The 17,879-nt window shown below is 48.4% G+C and overlaps 2 protein-coding genes and 1 long non-coding RNA gene across 9 annotated transcripts in view; 1 reads left to right on the forward strand and 2 right to left on the reverse strand.

The window, feature by feature from the left end:
• TMOD1 (tropomodulin 1) overlaps positions 1–12,325 on the reverse strand; it is an 84,018-nt gene extending 71,693 nt beyond the window's left edge. For both annotated transcript variants that reach the window (XM_035016254.1, XM_035016253.1), the window contains exon 1: positions 12,235–12,325. The gene's annotated coding sequence lies outside the window, so the exon portion shown is untranslated. The remainder of the gene's footprint in view (positions 1–12,234) is intronic.
• On the forward strand, positions 11,773–14,083 carry LOC118017925. Its single transcript, XR_004681284.1, has 4 exons — positions 11,773–11,874; positions 12,637–12,682; positions 13,511–13,674; positions 13,867–14,083. It is a non-coding gene; the product is annotated as an uncharacterized LOC118017925 (long non-coding RNA).
• Positions 14,084–16,395: 2,312 nt separating this feature from the next.
• TDRD7 (tudor domain containing 7) overlaps positions 16,396–17,879 on the reverse strand; it is a 77,772-nt gene continuing 76,288 nt past the window's right edge. For all 6 annotated transcript variants that reach the window (XM_035016239.1, XM_035016243.1, XM_035016242.1 and 3 more), the window contains one exon: positions 16,396–16,860. In XM_035016239.1, coding sequence (XP_034872130.1) covers positions 16,640–16,860 — 221 coding nt within the window. In that variant the 3' untranslated portion in view covers positions 16,396–16,639. The remainder of the gene's footprint in view (positions 16,861–17,879) is intronic.

Raw genomic sequence — 17,879 nt, forward strand, 5'->3', positions numbered from 1 at the left:
GGTCAGAGGGAGAACCAGACTCCCCGCCGAGCAGGGAGCCCGATGCGGGACTCGATCCCGGGACTCCAGGATCATGACCTGAGCCGAAGGCAGTCGCTTAACCAACTGAGCCACCCAGGCGCCCCTCATGGGGCTGTTTTTAAAGTGAGGGCCCAACATTCACCTCTCAAGGGGTGCCGCACAGAGGGAATGAGATAAAGGATGACACAGTTCAGATTGCTGGTTTCCTTCCCCTTGTCTCTGTCCCACAACGCTTGAGACCTGACAAGCCAACCCCATAAGCACGAAATGGGTGGACACAGCTGAGCAGCCAAGATTTAGGGATTCTCAGGTGACTGTCGACCCAATGTAAGTCAAAGGTGTGAGGTGTTGGCCCCAAAGGTCATGGTGGGATCTCAGCTGCATTAATCAAAGTACAGTGGCTGAAGCAAGACAATGGTGGTCTGGCTCAACTTCATGCTGGAGCTCAGCTCTGGGCCCCCACTCTTTCATTTGTGGGGGTGACTTTTTTCTTTTTTAATAAGGCATTGTTTTTTTTTTTTTTAAAGATTTTATTTATTTATTTGAAAGAGAGAGAATGAGAGAGAGCACATGAGAGGGGGGAGGGTCAGAGGGAGAAGCAGACTCCCTGCCGAGCAGGGAGCCCGATGCGGGACTCGATCCCGGGACTCCAGGATCAAGACCTGAGCCGAAGGCAGTCACTTAACCAACTGAGCCACCCAGGTGCCCGGCATTGGTTTTATATATAGTCAAGTGTGCAAGTCTTGAGAGTACAGCTCCCTGAATTTTCCATGTCTGTCTCTATGTAAAAAACCCTCAGGGGAAGACACGGGCCATTTCCAGCCCACCAGAGTGCTCATAAACCTCCTCCCGGTCCATCTCCCTCAAAGGGACTTTGAAAACCACAGGTGAGTTTTAACTGTTTTTGAACATCACATAAATGAAAACACACAGTGGGTATGTTCTCATGTCCGGCTTCTTTCACGCATATCACATCTGGGAGATTCATCCGTGTTGTGTGTTAGCAACAGTTCATTCTTTTTCACTGATGTGTAGTATTCCATTAAACGTATTATACCATAATTTAGTTACTCTACTGGTAATGACCATTTACGTTATTTCTAGTATTTGGTAATTATAAATGGGGCAACGATCATCTTTTGGTAGAAACAATCACTTATTTCTCTTGGGTACATACCTGGAGTTGAATTGCTGGCTCGGAGTAAGCGTACATTTAGTTTCAGGAGACACTGTCAAACGGTTTCCCAAAGTAATTGCATAATTTTACATTTCCACCAGTGATGTATGAGAGTTCCAGTTGCTCTGCATCCTTGTCAACTCTTGGTATGGTCAGTACTTTTCATTTTAACCTTAGCCATGATGGCGGGTGGGTGGTGGTATCTCGTTGTGCATTTCCCTGCTCATTAATGATGCTGAGTACATTTCATATACCTACTGGTCATGTGGGTGACCTCTTCTCTGCATTGGACATTTGCTCATGAGTGGTGCTGAGTCCAGAGAAGGGGAGCCATGTGTCACATGAAGAACAGTTGAAGGACCAGGGGAGACATGGTCACACTCTTCACACCTGTAATGTGCTGACCCTGGGAAGGAGGGACAGACATGCTCTGTGGTTCCCCAGTGGGCAGACGACATAGATTCCCAGGACATGGACTTATGATCTGTGCCAGGAACTTTCTAACAGTAAAAAATGCCCAGAGATGCACTGGGCTGATTCAGGAGCTAGTGGGGAGGGGTTACAAAAGGCATGTGAGCAGGGATGACAGAGTCCCAGATGAGGCCTTCCAGAGACAGTTGAGGTCTCTCTCCACTAATGGTGGTTGTTTGGGAGGTGAAAGATGAGATTTAAGGCCTGATTCAATTAGGAAAGATGTTTGGGGCCACTGAGTGGGGAGGATGGGGACTCAGAGACCAGCTATCTTTATGAGACTTGTTTTTTGGCCTGTTTGCTTTTATTTTCCCCCAGCTGATCTCATTCTCTTAGTCATACGGGAAAACACCTGCTGAAAAAGCAGGGAAACTAAGCACAGCATTTGACCCTGTCTCTCTCTGCAGTTGCTACGAGCCCTGTCCCAGGACACACGGAGTCTCAAAGGTCTACACGTCAGTCAAAATTGTCCAGTGGTTTAAATTAGAAAGGCTGCATGCTCGTGTGTTCACACACCACTGTGTATTTTCATTTTGCATCTCTTGAGGTCATCACAGTGTCTGAGTCACTGCACGAATCACTGTGAGCAACAGGGTTCCAGGAAAGGGCTCTGAAACCATCTCCTGACCCTAGCCGGCCTGCACACCAGGCCAGTCTGCTCTGGGGCTCCTTCTCCCCACCTATCTCAGCAACTTCCCCATCGCAAGCCACCATGAGTTCTCACCAGGCCCAGCCTCTTCCATGTCATCTTTCTCCCAGTTGCAAAGGGTTCTAGCAGACCAGACATCTTAGTACAAATGGGAGAGGCCGTCAGAAACATCGTCTTACTGTACCCCTCTGTCTGCAAGACTGAAAGCTACTTGGGAGCAAGCCTCTCTCTCTCCTGTGGTCTGACACAAAGCCTGTGCCTCTCAGGAGCTGAGGGAAGGTTTGCTAAGTAAATGAATGAATGCCCAGCATTATTCCTGGCTTTGCCAGCCATAAATCAAAAGCATTGGTAGACCTGCCTGCCCCCCGACCCTGTTCGTGCCCCCTCTCTCTTTCTTTCTCCCTTTCTCTCAAATAAATAAATAAAATCTTTTTTAAAAAAGTTAATAAAAGTGGCTTGTAGAAAAGCCTGTGGCCAGTCCTTTTCTCTCTTTCCATTTTACAAACTAACTCGTCACCTTGCCTCACAGCAGGTGTTAACACAAGGTTCAGCTTATGAAAGTCGTTTTTGTATCTTCTGAAAAACCAATATGAAAATGAGCATGAACAATGCCATAAGCAAAGGGCAAATGGGGGGAAAACATTTGCTGCTCACTGAACACAGGGCTAATTTATTTAATAGACAGAGTCCTACCAAAAAACCTAAGCAAACCAAAACAACAACAAAACCAGCCCAGTGAAAATGTAAAAAGAGGAAAGGAATGGGCAATTCACCTAAAAATACAAATGGCTAAAAAACCTATGAGCAGATAATGACGCTCACTCATAACTATGGAAAGGTAAATTAAGAAATGAGCCACTGGTTCTCATCCATCACACTGACGAAGATGCAAAAGCCTGAGAATTCCCAGCATTCACAAGATGTGGGGGAGACCAACGCTGTCACACAGAAGAGGGGCTCACATTGGTTTACCTTCTTTCAAGGCAAGTTAAGCCATATCTACCCAATTGCACACGCCCTTTGACTCAGCAATTCTACTTCTAGGAATTTATTCTACTCATTTATTCAGTGAATCATACAAAGATATATGTACAAATCATCTGATTATTATCTATATTAGCAAAAAACTGGGAACCACATAACAGTTCACCCATAAGGCAGTGGTTATATAAATTCGAATGCAGACATACAGTAGAACGCTACTGACCCACCCTCGGGGCTATTGTATTGTATGTCCCATACCTTACGATAGCAAGCACCATTCTGTACGTACTGCATAATGGGCACAGTGATAAGCTCTTTATTTTTTTATCCATTTATTTGACAGAGGGAGAGAGAGCGCACAAGAGAGCACGGGCAGGGGGAGTGGCAGAGGGAGAGGGAGAAGCAGGCTCCCCACTGAGAAAGGAGCCTGATGTGGGGCTCGATTCCAGGACCCTGGGATCATGACCTGAGTCAAAGGCAGATGTTTAACTGACTGAGCCACATAGCATCCCCAATAAGCTCTTTATACAGATTATTTCATGCAATCTTAATAACTCTGTGATGTAGGTACTTTTTTATTCCATTTTACAGATGAAGAAACTGAACTGCAGTAATCTGACTGCATTAGCTCCCTAGGGCTGCCATAACCAATTACCACAAACTGGAGGCTTAAATTTGCTCTGTTGCAACTCAGAATGTCAAAATATGGGAACCAAACTGTCAGCAGCATTGGCTCCTTTTGGAGGCTCAGAGGGAGAACCTGTCGTCCCACACCTCTCTCCTAGCTCCTGGTGATGTCAGTGCTCTTTGGCATTTCTTGGCTTGTCCCTGCATCGCCGACTCTGTCATCTCAGGCCCTTCTTCCCTGCGTTGTGTCCACTCCTCTTCTTATAAAGACACCAGTCGTTGGATTTAGGGCCCACCCCAATCCAGTAAGACCTCATCTTAACTAATGACATCTGCAAGGACCCTATTTCCAAATAAGGTCACATTCCGAGGCTCCAGGTGGACATGACTTTGGGGGGATGCGACGTAACTTAATACAGTGACCAAGGTCACAGATCTAGTAAGTACTAGAGCCGAAATTTGAATCCAGACAAGATTCCATCTGACTATGCGCATCATCACTGCTCCATGCTGCCTTCCCATCAGAGCTCATGCTGTGTGATGCTAACCATATCCCAGGCGTGGTCTTAAACATTCACATATAACAGCTCCTTTAGTCTCCACAGCACCCCCGCTTTATAGATGGGGAAACAGATCCCCACAACAACCCCATTTTATAGAAGGAGAAACTGAGGCATGTAGAGTTTAAAATTACCTGAATTTACATAGCTAGTAATAGGCAGACCTTTGATTTGAACCCAGGGAGGTGGCCTCGAAGTCCATATTCTTTTTTTTTTTTTTTGAAGATTTTATTTATTTATTTGACAGAGACACAGTGAGAGACGCAGCGAGAGAGGGAACACAAGCAGGGGGAGTGAGAGAGGGAGAAGCAGGTTTCCCGCTGAGCAGGGAGCCTGATGCGGGGCTCGATCCCAGGACCCTGGGATCATGACCTGAGCTGAAGGCAGACACTTAACCACTGAGCCACCCAGGTGCCCCCCCCCTTTTTTTTAAAGATTTTATTCAAAGTCCATATTCTTAAGCCCCATGCTAAACTGCCTCCCAGGGGCGCCTGGGTGGCTCATTTGGTTAAGCATCTGCCTTTGGCTCAGGTCATGATCTCGGGGTCCTGGGATCAGGCCCTGCATCGGGCTCCCTGCTCAGCAGGGAGTCTGCCTCTCCCTCTCCCTCTGCTCCTCCCCCTGCTCATGCTTGCTCTGTCTCTGTCTCTGTCTCAAATAAATAAATAAAATCTTAAAAAAAAACAACTGCCTTCTACCTAGTGTTCCATTGTGATGTATGCTCTGAGAAGGAGGGCTCAGAAAACACCTCTCTCTCCTTAAAGACTGGGGTTCTTTTCATCAGACACCAACCGCCCCCAATTCATCTCATGTCCCTTTCCCCTTGCCTGTCATGATTCATCCCAGAGATGTCTTGGGTGTCCAAAAACAGTTGCCATCTCAGCCAAGACGCTGGCCTAATTTCCTCCCCTTATTCTGCGATGGGCATTCTTAACTTGGGCTTTTGAGTGACCTTCAGGGGGACCCACCCGCCCGCTGAGGTGACATGTGGTGATGAACTGTCATGCACAGGTATATTCATTTTTCAGAAAAAAAAAGCTAAGAGCAAGGCCCTGAGCTCCCGTCAGGTTCTCAGGGTTTCATAATCCTGATTTTCAAGCTTGCTGCCCTGTCTTTTTAAAACTTCTGTTTTTCCCAGCTATGTTGCTTGTGCAGGTTTATTTTAAGCGATCTCAAAACCCTTTTAATGGTGTAAATGGAATGCAGTATAAAACCATAAACAAATGCATACAATGTTGTCCTCCAATCTGACTTTTTAAATCTTCCTGGGTTTGCCAGGAGGAAGTCCCTCTTTAGGGCTCCCCCCACCCTTGTCTTCTGAGTGGTTCTGAGCGAGGCATCTGGGTCCCCACCGCAGCACCGGGAGCCCTCATTCTGGGCTCACAGATGCCTTGCTTGTAAGCAGCGTGCCCAGAAAAGGTGATGAGACACAGGAGTCTGCGGAGAGGTTCTAGGCTGACCAGGAACTGGGCAGTTGGGCTTGAAAGCCCCTGTCTGGGCCTAAATGTCTCCAGAATGCAAAGGAGGAGGGAAGGTAGCAGAAGATGGAAATTACCCACTGCTGCTCAGCCCGACCCTTCTGGCAACAGGCTGTTTCTGGGGACTTGCCCTCACCAGCATGCTGCGGCCACATATGTGCCTGCCACAGGCCCTCCCCACAATCACATGCCCCATCACTAGGGTCCCTGCCTCCTGCCCTCTGTCCCCTCTACTCCCACCTCCCTCTCATGCCCCCCCACCTGCCCCATCAGGCTCCATCTGTGTGTCCTGCACGTGCTCCATCAACAACAAACAAAAACAAAAAACAAAAACAAAAACAAAAACACCCAGAAAGAGCCCTGGATTTTGAGTAAGGGCTTAAATGAATTCATTTGTAGATTTTTAATAAAAATGATGTCTTGGGGCGCCTGGGTGGCTCAGTTGGTCAAGCGACTGCCTTCGGCTCAGGTCATGATCCCGGAGTCCTGGGATCGAGTCCCGCATCGGGCTCCCTGCTCAGCGGGGAGTCTGTTTTTCCCTCTGACCTTACCCCCCTCTTGTGTTCTCTCTCTCTCTGGAATAAATAAAATCTTAAAAAAAATAAAAAATAAAAATGATGTCTTAATGCAATGACCAAGGGGAAACTTGGAGATAACTAGCCCTCCCCTTGGTGCTCAAAGTGTGGGAGTCTGTGTATGTAGGATGAGCATCACATTATGAGGTATTTATTAGATTTTATTGGGAATTAAGCCTTTTGCTTAATAAAATAATTAGAGCTTATTAGACACAAGGAGCTTATTAGAAATTCAGAATCTCAGAACCCCTCCCAGGGCTACTGAGCCAGAGTCTGCATTTTAGTAAGATCCCAAATGATTCAAATGCTAGAGAAGCCCCAGTATAGAACGCAAGGGCTCTCCCTTCTCAAGCTTCCCAAATCCTGGAGAGCACTTTGGTTTTTCTGGAGTATGCACCCTAATTAGATGACTTGGAACAATTCCTATTTGGGTTCACTGTCCTCTATGAACAAAAGGGGGTTAATAGTTAATAATACCTGCCCTGCCCACCTTACACGACTCCTGCATTTCAGATGAGATCATGGATTCATTCCATGTATCGGGATGGGGCTGATCGGGGTTGCCGAGTCAGGAGGAGCGGAATAGGCGTTTTCTGCCCTCGCGGAGCTGATGCTTGAGTGCTGTAGATACTGGTTGATGTTTTGTGATTGTCATGGCTGTCACTGGGCTCTCATTTGCATACCATTTTACTCGCTCATTCATTCATTCAATGGTCAGTCATTTATCACCACATAAAGTACTTGCACTGTGCCAAGCTCTGAGCTGGAACACTGGGGAAGCAGAAATAAATCAGCCATAAATTGTCTTCAAGGAGCTGTCAGTCCCGTCAGAGACAAGGATGTAGCAGACGATTACATTTAGAACACACTACAGCTGGCGCTCTGAGGTCCGTTTGGGGGCTGGGGGAGCACAGGTAAGGCAACGAGGAGCTTTGCTTTAAAGGATGATTACAAGTCCGCCATGTTAGGAAGGGAGAGAACAGCATTCCAGGCAGAAGGAACAGCAGGGCCAAAGACAGGGAGCCATGAAGGCACGTGGGCTTGCACCATGGCCAGAAGGCAAGGAGAATTTGCGGGAGTGCCAAGAGATGGTTTTGGAGAAGTAGCTTGGGGCTGGATCTTTGATGGTCTTGGGTTCAATGCTAAGGAATCTGGTAGGAAATGGGGAGTCCCTGAAGGGAGAGGGATACAGGGTCAGAGCTACATTTCATAAAAATCTTTTTTTTTAAAGATTTTATTTATTTATTTGAGACAGAGAGAATGAGAGAGAGAGAGGGAGCACATGAGAGGGGGGAGGGCCAGAGGGAGAAGCAGACTCCCCGCTAAGCAGGGAGCCCGATGCGGGACTCGATCCTGGGACTCCAGGATCATGACCTGAGCCGAAGGCAGTTGCTTAACCAACTGAGCCACCCAGGCGCCCCTCATAAAAATCTTTTAACAGCATCATAGAAGAAGAAAAGGCTTGATGCAGAGCGGCTTTTACAAGGCTCTGACAATAGCTCAGGGAAGAGATGACAAGAACTTGGTCGGAGTCGTGACTGTGCAGATAGAAATGAATAGAAGGAATATTCAGGAAGGTAGAATTGATAGGACTCTTGACCAAATAAATGGGGTGGTGAAGGAAAGGGAAGTCTCTGGCTTGGTGCCTGGGTGGATGGTGTTACTAATGCTAACCAAGATGGGGGACACTGGAGGAAGAGTGGGTGATGAGCCTGAGTCAGGCCTGTTGGGTGTGAAGTGCTTTTGGGATGTCCTATTGGCTTTGTCTGATTGGCAGGAGTCACAGATGCCTGGAGCTGAGGAGAGCAGCCCGGGCCGGACACACGAATCTGGGAGTTGCGAGTTTATGGCTGGTGGCTGGAGCTCTGGGCGTGAATGGGATTGTAGGAGGGTGTGGGGTGGAAAGAGGACAGGGTTGAGAGTGGCACTGACATTTAAGAGATGAGAGGAGATGAGTCCACAAAGGAGGCTGAGTGAGGCCAAGAGGCATTGCTGCTTCCCTCAGTTCCCAGGGACATGGAGGGCGAACACCCCAGTGGCCACAACTCCTCCCACAACAGAATCATCTCCAGGAAGGGCCATGGGGTCACCGCCCTAGAAGCCCCAGGGTGAGCAGTCGCTCGGCTGGGGACCCTGAGAAGATGTCCTGAGGCGGGGACGCGTGGGTGCCTGGGCTTGGCCTGCCTCCACTCCCTCTCATCCCCATGCACAGTAACTTCAACATTTCACATTTGTGTTTTTGTCTGAGAGAAAAACAAAAGGATGCAAGAAAAGAGAAACAGAAGAAATGCTTGCGTTTGTTTAGTTTTCAGATCAGACGAGGACCCAGCACTTCCTGACATTGAAGAAAACCTCCCAGACATGTCCTAGGTTGACTCCAATGAGCTCATTCTCTCGTTATCATTAGGAGCAAAGAGAGTCGGGTCCTTTCACAATTAAATGACGGAGGAATCTTATAAAACAAAAGAGAGGAAATGGCCCCAGAATTATGCTCTCTGGTTCATGTTCTCCCACAGAAACAGGACTGTAGCTTTAAACTGATAATGGCTCTGAGCGGCCAAATAATTGATCTATTTGGTGCTCTGGCTTTAAGTGAAAAGCGAACTGCCCTCTTTAGAAATGTTGGCAGCCTGGCTGGTCCATTAGTAAGACTGAAAAATCAAAACACTGACTGGAAAAGGCCATTATGACTCCTGGACTCAGCAGGAGTCATCGATAGATGATGTCATTTCAGAAATAAGCAAGCCAAGGTCACAAGGCTCCTGGGCAGAGTCAAACTATGCTTCCTGGCCCATCACCACCCTCCTTCACAGATACTGAAGACTGCCAAGGGGACACAGGGGTCTGAGCCAGGACTGGATTCATTTTACTTTACTTCATTTCTTTGCTTAGCCTGATTCTGGAGGAATGTGATTCCAGAGTCTGTGACGCTCAGCAGGTGGTTAAGGCAGGCCTCCGGTCCTCCCATATACACACCCCTCTCTCTTTTCCTCCTCTTCCCATCTTCTGGGTCCTTCTCCACCTCTTCCTACAAGCCTCATCCCAGAAGCACCTGCCCTCCCCTGCCCATCCCCCCATGCCTGTTCTTAGCTCCTGCTACCTTCCCTCCCTGCTCCTTTCTCAGAGGAGCTTTCAGGAGTGGTAGGCTCTGTTCCCACACCTTCAGCTCCCATGAACCTGCCTCTTCCTCTCGCTAATGCTCGAAATATCATCGCAGGGACCAAGCACTTGGGCTGAGGGCTTTCCCAGCATCATCTCACTTAATCCCCAAAGCAACCCATGTGAAATGGGTGCCGTTATTATCCCCATCGCACAGAGGAGGAAACTGAGGCTCAGATAGACAGGCTGGGTCACTGGCCCCAGTAAAGTAGTGGCGGATCCCATGCTTGAGCCCTTAGCAAGGCCCTGGCCAAAGTCACCCATGACCACCTGCCAATCCTGGTGGCCCCCTTCCCAGTCCTCAGCCCCTCCGTCTCTTCTCAGCAACTGCCACTGCTGACCTCTCTCCTCCCTGGGCCCCTGGGAAACTACTTTCTCCTCCTCTTTCCCTCCTCTTCACGGGGTGGGTCCCCCTGAGTTTCATCCCCGGAACTTCACTTTTCTCATGCTAGCAAGTCTTCCAAGGGAACTTCTGAGCCCTCTTGACCCCAGGTCTACTGGGGACCGTCCTGCCTACCCCCTCATAGCTCGAGGCCACTCTAAATGGGTGGCAGAATTGGGGTTGGAGCCAGGTGTCCCGACCTCCAGGTCAGTCCACCTCCTGTTACTCAGAGCTGCCACTAAATACCTACTCCCTGTTTTTACATTTTTGCTGAGCTGCAGGAAGCAGCCCTACCCTGGACGAGGGAGAAGGTGTGAGGCCCTGATAAGGTGGGGAGGAGGCTATTTTTAGAGGGCACTGGCGCTCCACTTAGGCTGGGAGCAACTCAGGGGCCAAGACGGGCAAAAACGTGAGTTTGCAAGATTGGCACATCAGAGGGAGTAAAGACACCAAGTGACAGCATTCCCTGCTTTCACTCTGCCTGTCTGTTGTATGGCTCAAACTGATGGGACTCTGTCTTCATTTCCCCTTACTTCTTTATCAGTGAGGCTTTGAGGTGGGTCTAGAGAAAATATAAAATAGAAAGTAAAGTTCAAACAAAAATGAAATTTCAGAATGAGGGTGCTATATTGTCTGAGCAAGGGAAAGTTCTGGACAGCAGCAGATCAAAGGAGAGGGGGCACTGGTGGGGTGCTCACAGATCCCCAAGACCTGCCTGAGCGGCAGGAAGGGTCAGGAAAGAGAGGAGAAAGGCGAGTGGAGCCTGCAGGCCTCCTGGCCTGTCAGCAGCACGTGACCTTGAGCAGGGGGTTCTGTGGCCCTTGACAAAGAACGTAATAGCTGTCATCACTGGGAGAAAGATGAGGATTTGGGGGAGGGGTGCTCCGTCTGAGGGCCCAGAACCCGAATTAGGGTCTGGGTCTGTGATTCCAATAGGGAAAAACTTGGGCTAGGTCATCGTGAAGAATCTGAGGGTGAAGGTGGAGACCACGTGCAGGGTCGGTCTAGCAGGACCCGGCTGGGCGGCTGGGGGTGCCTCCAAGGCCGCATCAGAGGCCCTGTATAGATGGGGAAACTGAGGCCAGGGCGCAGCTGGACTGGACCCTCTGGTGCTGCGCGGTTCATTGGGTCGAAAGCTGCGAGGGAGATGGCTGCTTCCCAGCAGAGGTGCCCAGAATTACCGTGGGACGCTCTTCCGGGACGTACCCGGCGCAGGCCACTCCGAGGGCCCTAGGAGGTCCCAGTACAGGCCTGCGTCAGAGCGACTGCCCAAGTGTCCGGTTTCCACAACGCCCCGGGCTGTGCTCGGCTGTGCCCCCAGCGTCCCAGGCCCGAGGCGGCGAACAGGTGTGGGGGAGCGCCAGCGGTCAAGAGCGCGCCCTGCTGCTCTCACCGCCCAGACTCCTAGCTCCCTCGCCCGAACCAAACCCTGCCCTTACGAACGGGGAAACTGAGGCCCAGAGAAGGGAGGGGGCTCGCCAAGGCCACCCCGCGAGTTGGCGACAGCGAGGGGGGCTTCTTGCCCGCTCTACCTCGGCACGAAATGCGCGTGTCGTGGCGCTTTAAACCGCGTCATCTCCCGCAGTTTGGGAAACTTTTCCTGCCACCAATAGGCGCAGCCCGAACCCCGGTTGCTAGTCCCCCGAGCACGAACGCCCCACTCCCACCCCCAAACTCCCGGCAGCCGGAGGAGGGCCACGCCTCGTGCCGGGCTCGGCCGGGCACCTGTCCGCAGCAGAGGGCCCGCCGGCTCCGAGCCCCGCGGCGCGGGAGTCGAGCGGCCGGCGGGTGGTGAGTGGCGGGGGCGGCCGCTCCTGCGGGACCCCGGCCCCGGCGCCGCTCTGCGAGAGCCTGGCTCCTGCCGCCGCTTACGGACGCGGCGCCGAGGGCCAGAGACGAGGGCGCCCCGCCTGGGGCCCCGGGAGCCTAGCGGCGCGCACGCGAGCGCGGCGCTCCGGACCCCGAGACCAGGGCTCCCCAGCCCCGGAGGCAACCCGAGGCGGCGGCTATTTATAGAGGGAGCCACGCTCAGTCCCTCTTGGCGGCGGCGGCGACAGCTGAATATTTTGCCCAGATATGGCTGGGGCCCCGGCGCGGGGGCAGGGAGCCCCGCGAGCGCGAGGGGTACCCCGGGCCGGGCGGGGGGCTTACCGGGCCGTAGAGCCGCGGGGGCGGGCGCGGGCGGCGACGGGGCGAGCGCGGGCGGCAGGCGGACAGGCGCTGGCGGCGGCCGGCGGGCGGGCGAGCGGAGCGCGGGGCTGGACGAGCTCCCGGGCGGCCGCGGGCGGGCGGGCTGGCGGGCGCTGTGGGCTCCGGGGGTGGGAGCCAGGGGCGGGCCCGGCTCCGCGCTGTCACCGCGCCCCGCCCCGCCCACCGCCCTCTCCCTCCGTACCTCTCCCTCCACTCGGGGGCGCCGGGGCGCCGCGCACCGTCCCCGACCGCGGTGCGGCGTCCGCTGGGGGCAGCGCGGGGCAGGGGCCGGGCCGCCTCGAGGCTTGGTTCCGCGGACGAAGGGGTGTGGATAGCCCTGAGTCTGAGTCTCGGTTTTCCCAGTTGTACCAGGAGGCGTTCAAGCGGCGGTAGAGTTATCTGGAGAAAGGTGGGTGGATTTTCATTCCTGCGGCGTCTGGGATGTAAGAATCGGTAGGTCTTTGGATGGAGCAAAGCCAGCCAAGCAGCTGCTGCACCTTTACTCTTTTGGCTACAGCAATCACCTGTCCCATTTTACCAGCAGCCCACCTAGGGCTGGTATGAGCCGAAGATTTAATAACGATCATTTTGTGAGCACGTAGTTCCAACAGAGTCAAATGCATTCTCTCTATACTTAGCAGGAATGGAGGGTCCAAAATACTGACTTAAAATACAACCAAAAGGTCCCACCTTCTTAAAAGGCTAATATGTTTCCCAGAACAAACCTCTTAAACCCAATTTAAACTTTGTTTAAATTTTTTAAATGGCTCATAAAAAGGAATTCGTGTGAACAAAAGGTATGGTTCTAATTATTATGGGTAAGTTTCTTGTGGGGTAGACCCTAATAATGTAACTCCTTTTAATCCTGGTATATAGGGGCCCCTGGATGGCTCAGGCAGTTAAGCCTCTGCCTTCGGCTCAGGTCATGATCCTGGGGTCCTGGGATGGAGCCCTGCTCAGTGGGGAGCCTGCTTCTCCCTCTCCCTCTGACCCTCCCCGCTCTTGTGTTCATGCTGTCTCTCAAATTAATAAATTTAAATTAAAAAAAACCCCTGGTGTATGGATTACTAATGAGAAACATTCGTTTTTGTTTTTGTAAGTCTTGTTTTCCACAAAAATGTATTCCTACATTACAAAACCCTCACAGCTCTAAGAAAATGGTCTTTTCAAGAGGATACGTGCCATGCATTTTTAAATAAAGCGATGATTTATTTCAGATTGTTTTTAAACCCCTTAGTTGTGGAATCAAACATTTAAGAGAAGTACATACATCCTAAGTGCGCAGGTTCAAGAATTTTTTTCACCTGAACACCTGTTGCAACCACCATTCAGTCAAGAAACAACATGGCCAGCAGCCCAGAAACCAACCGGTGTGGTCCTGGGTCACAGCTCCCTCCTAAGGTGATCGCTTCCTTGACTCCTGCTTCCCTCGTGGTTTGTCTCCATTTGCTCAACTCTGCGTTGTGAGATTAATCCGCGTGGCTTCATGTGGCTGTAGTTTGTTTATTTTCATGGCTGTAGAGGTTTCCACTGCATGAATATACCACAGTTTTTAAAAAATCTATTTTACTATTAATGGACATTTGTTTCTAGGTTTTAGATACAGCCATGGTGCTGCTGTGACTTCTTTACCAGTATCCTCCAGCACAAGGGCACGCATTCTTCAGTAATTGAAATTAACGAAAGTTGGAACGTCGTCGTCTCGGTTCTGGGAGGAGGGGTGGTATCTCACTGAAATTTGAATTTCCATTTCCCATGTCCTGATGGGTTGAGCACCTTTTCATGTTTATGGGCCAGCTGGATTTCCTTTTTGTGAAATGTTTGTTCAGATTTGTTGCCATTTTGTTTCTGGATAGTCTTTTGTTCATTGAATATATTCTATATACTAATATTCCTCCACTGTGTAATTGCCTTTACACCATCATAATAATGCCTTTGGATAAACAGGTGTTCTTCATTTTAGCATAGTCTAACCTATCAATATTTGCCTTTTTGTTAGCACTTTGTCCTATTTAGGACATCTTTCCTACTCCTAGATTATCAAGGTATTTTCCTGTGTTATCTTCCCTCCTTAGACTCTCATGTTTAGGCTTTCAATCCACTTGGAATCAACTTTGAACATGGTATGAGGCCAAGTTTCATTGTCCGTCAAATTGTCCTAGCATGATTAATTTTTCACTTACATCAACAACACAATTGCTTTATTTCGAAAAGTAATGGAAGGGCGCCTGGGTGGTTCAGTTGGTTAAGCGACTGCCTTCGGCTCAGGTCATGATCCCGGAGTCCTGGGATCGAGTCCCACATCAGGCTCCCGGCTCAGCGGGGAGCCTGCTTCTCCCTCTGACCCTATCCCCTCTCATGCTGTTTCTCTCTCTCTGTCAAATAAATAAACAAAATCTTAAAAAAAAAAAAGTAATGGAAGCATTTCTAACGTCAGTGAAATAGAAACCACCTCTTCTTTATCTGTAGGCAATTTGAGGATTTTTGTTTTTTATTAGGAGAGAAATCATTGTAAAATACATTCACACTATTTTACTTAAATGTTTATATGTCAAGATATTTTGATTTTATCATAAATGATTATTTAAATCACTGGCATAAGCATTCCTGAATTTTGAATCACTTTAATTATGTTAAATATAAATTTTAAGAAGTTAGATAATTTCAACATGTTTTACATGAAAAATATCAAACATCTGGTCTTTTTCTTTCTGCTCTCACTTCTCCTAGATTTTCTCAAACAAAAATAAGCAAATGACCTGAAGAATTTTTATCTCCAGCCTGGTCTTCTCCCCTGAGAAGACTCTACATTTCTAATAGTTTATGCATATCCTCACAGAGACCTATTGACTTAAACTCAGGATGTTTAAAATCAAAATTTTCAGTTTCCCAAATGGAGTAAGGGTCATCATCATCCTAGCCTTTCAGACTAAGATTTGGCTTCACTTTTCGACGCTTCCTTTTTCCTGTCTTCTGGATCTAAAATGTCAGTACTAAAAATTCTAATTAAAAACTGCAAAAGGCCTTTAATTTTTTTCTTCATTCCCATTGCTTGCCTCTTAGTCCAGGGCCTGCCCCTCTCATTTTTGGACCACTGCTTAGGAAGGCCTCCAACCTGTCAGTCCACCCTGCTCATCAATTAGCAAGCACATAATGGGTGCCTGAGGTGTTCAAGATATCATTCTGTCTTTTGTGGAAGACAGACAGGGGTGTGTTCTGGGGTCCCTGCACAGGCTCACAAGACCTGCTTGGGTATGTCTTCTCCCAACTCTATATTCAGTGATGTCACATTGTTAGCGGGAACTCAACAGTGGTGGGAGTATTTACAACATGGGAATCATCAGATACTGGGAATCATCAGATACTGGGAATCAAGGCTTACTCCCTGCCCACCCCCACCAGAACCAACTGTCAAACATTTATCAGGACACCATTAGAGAGATGACAAAGACCCCTCCCTCCTTCAAGGAGCTCATGATCTAGTTGGGGTGACTGGTGCACAGACAACTAGTTATACGCTATTAAGTTCAGTGAAAGCTGGGCACCAGAAGAGGCATATTCAAAATGTAATAGAGTAGGAGCGGTGCCAGAGAAGGCTTCATGGTCAGCCTGGGATGTCAGGGAGGATCCTGGCAAACAAAAATGGTGGAGGGGGGAGAATGAGCAGCAGGCTGAAGAAACAGAATAAGCATGGTTTGGAGGGGGGCAAGGCTTGCTGTAGAATATAGTCCCGGGTGCACATGCATGGGGTTCAGGAGCCAGATAAAGGTCCAGTGTGGCTGGTTAGGGAGTGGTGGGCAATGGGGTTGGGTAGGGAGACTGTGGAAGGCATGGGCTCTCTGGGCAGTGAGGTGCCACTCAAGATTTGGGGTGAGGGGCATGCTTTGAGGGTCACCTGGGCGGCTTCTCTATAGCACCACCAGCAATGCTAATGTGCTAACAACTCAAGATAGTCCTCCCGTGGCTTGGTGACCACTTGCTTTGGGATGCACCACTACACCAGGGTTAAGTCATGAAGTTCTCACAATCTAACTGTAAAGGAACCCAGCACCACAAAGAAGACATGAATAGAAAGGGAAACCCTTCGTCTTAAGATCGTAAAGCTCAGAAATGATAAGGCGGTTTTTATATTGATAAACATTTTTATTCTAATATTGTAGTAATAATTCAAGTGCAATTTTCTTTGAAAAGTCAACTCGGTTAAAACAAAACTTGTTAAATATCTTTCATCAAACAGAAGCATATTGTTTTCAATCCCCACAGCAGTCAGCTCTGTAGCAGAGATGAGGTTTCTTTTTTTAGAGCCTACTACATTTTGTTATTGCTAAAAAATCTGAATTAGTTGTCAATATCTCAGAAGCAGTGATTAATTAACTTTTGAAAGCTCTACCAGATACTCTGACATAAAATCATGAATCCAGATATCTGTGTCTGGCAACGATGTGTCCACTAAATAGACCACAACTTTCCGGTCCCAAGGGTTAGCATTTTCTATAACTGTCTGAACCAATGCCACCAGAGGTTTCTTCTCCACATGATTTCGAAATACCATCGAAGCCTCCTCAGACCACTGGTTGCACTTCACCCCTAGGAGAAAGACAGGGAGTACAAGGATCAGTGAGGGGTCGGATGAGCCTTTCTTTGATCTGTAATGATGGAAAACTATTCAGTCAATTCCAAAGTAGCTGAAACATACCAGGTTAGACTTGTCTAATTAAAAAAAAAAAATAACAAAACAGTTGCTCAACAATCTTAGAACAGTCCAGCTTATAATAGTTTCCCTATTCTGAATGGGGTTACTTCTGTAAACCTTTACCTACAGACAGAAGTTTCATTGAGATTTATTGCTGTGTTATAAAATGAAGTTATAATAACTACTGCCCATTTCCCTATATAAAGTATATGTAGATTTAAACTGATAATGGGGATAACTAAGGGGAATAAAATATCAATAATATCTGTAACATTGTGTGTCAACTATACTCAACTAAAATAAAATATCAACGATCTCAATGGCATGTCTCTTATTTATAGACTTTTTTTCCCGATGAACCAGATATAATGAGGAGGAGGAGGAGGAGGAGGAGGAGGAGGAAGAGAATTCATATACTTAGAGTATACTAATTTTTCAAAATTATATACAATATCATGGCAAAAGCACTGGATTGAAAGTCTGGAGATCCAGTTACCTTTCTCGGCTCTTCTTCTATCATGTGGTATGATCTTGGGCAAATCAACTGGCTTCTCAGGCCTCAGTTTATTTATCATAAAATAAACTGGCTGGACCAGATTAATTGTAAACCCCATGTATTTCTAAATCCTTATGACTTTTAAGCTTGAGGACTCAAGTTAGAGAATTCTAAGTTAGAATTCTAAATTAGGTTTTAAAACAAAATTGAGGTAAGAATATGTGTTTTTCAAAAAATATTAGTAACTAACATGAATTAAGTCCACATATACTAGATTGCAGAAACTATAAATGATGTCCCAGAGTGAGGAAGGCCTGGGAGTTTCACACATAATTTAACAGACCTGCTATTCATATAGTGAGTGGGCTACATTCTTTGAGAACAGGAGAAGCCTAGAGCAGCCTCCAAGCTGTTGTT

Source organism: Mirounga leonina, unplaced genomic scaffold, assembly GCF_011800145.1.
Source record: "Mirounga leonina isolate KUSES-001 unplaced genomic scaffold, KU_Mleo_1.0 Mir_170, whole genome shotgun sequence".
Classification (NCBI taxonomy): Eukaryota; Metazoa; Chordata; class Mammalia; order Carnivora; family Phocidae; genus Mirounga; species Mirounga leonina.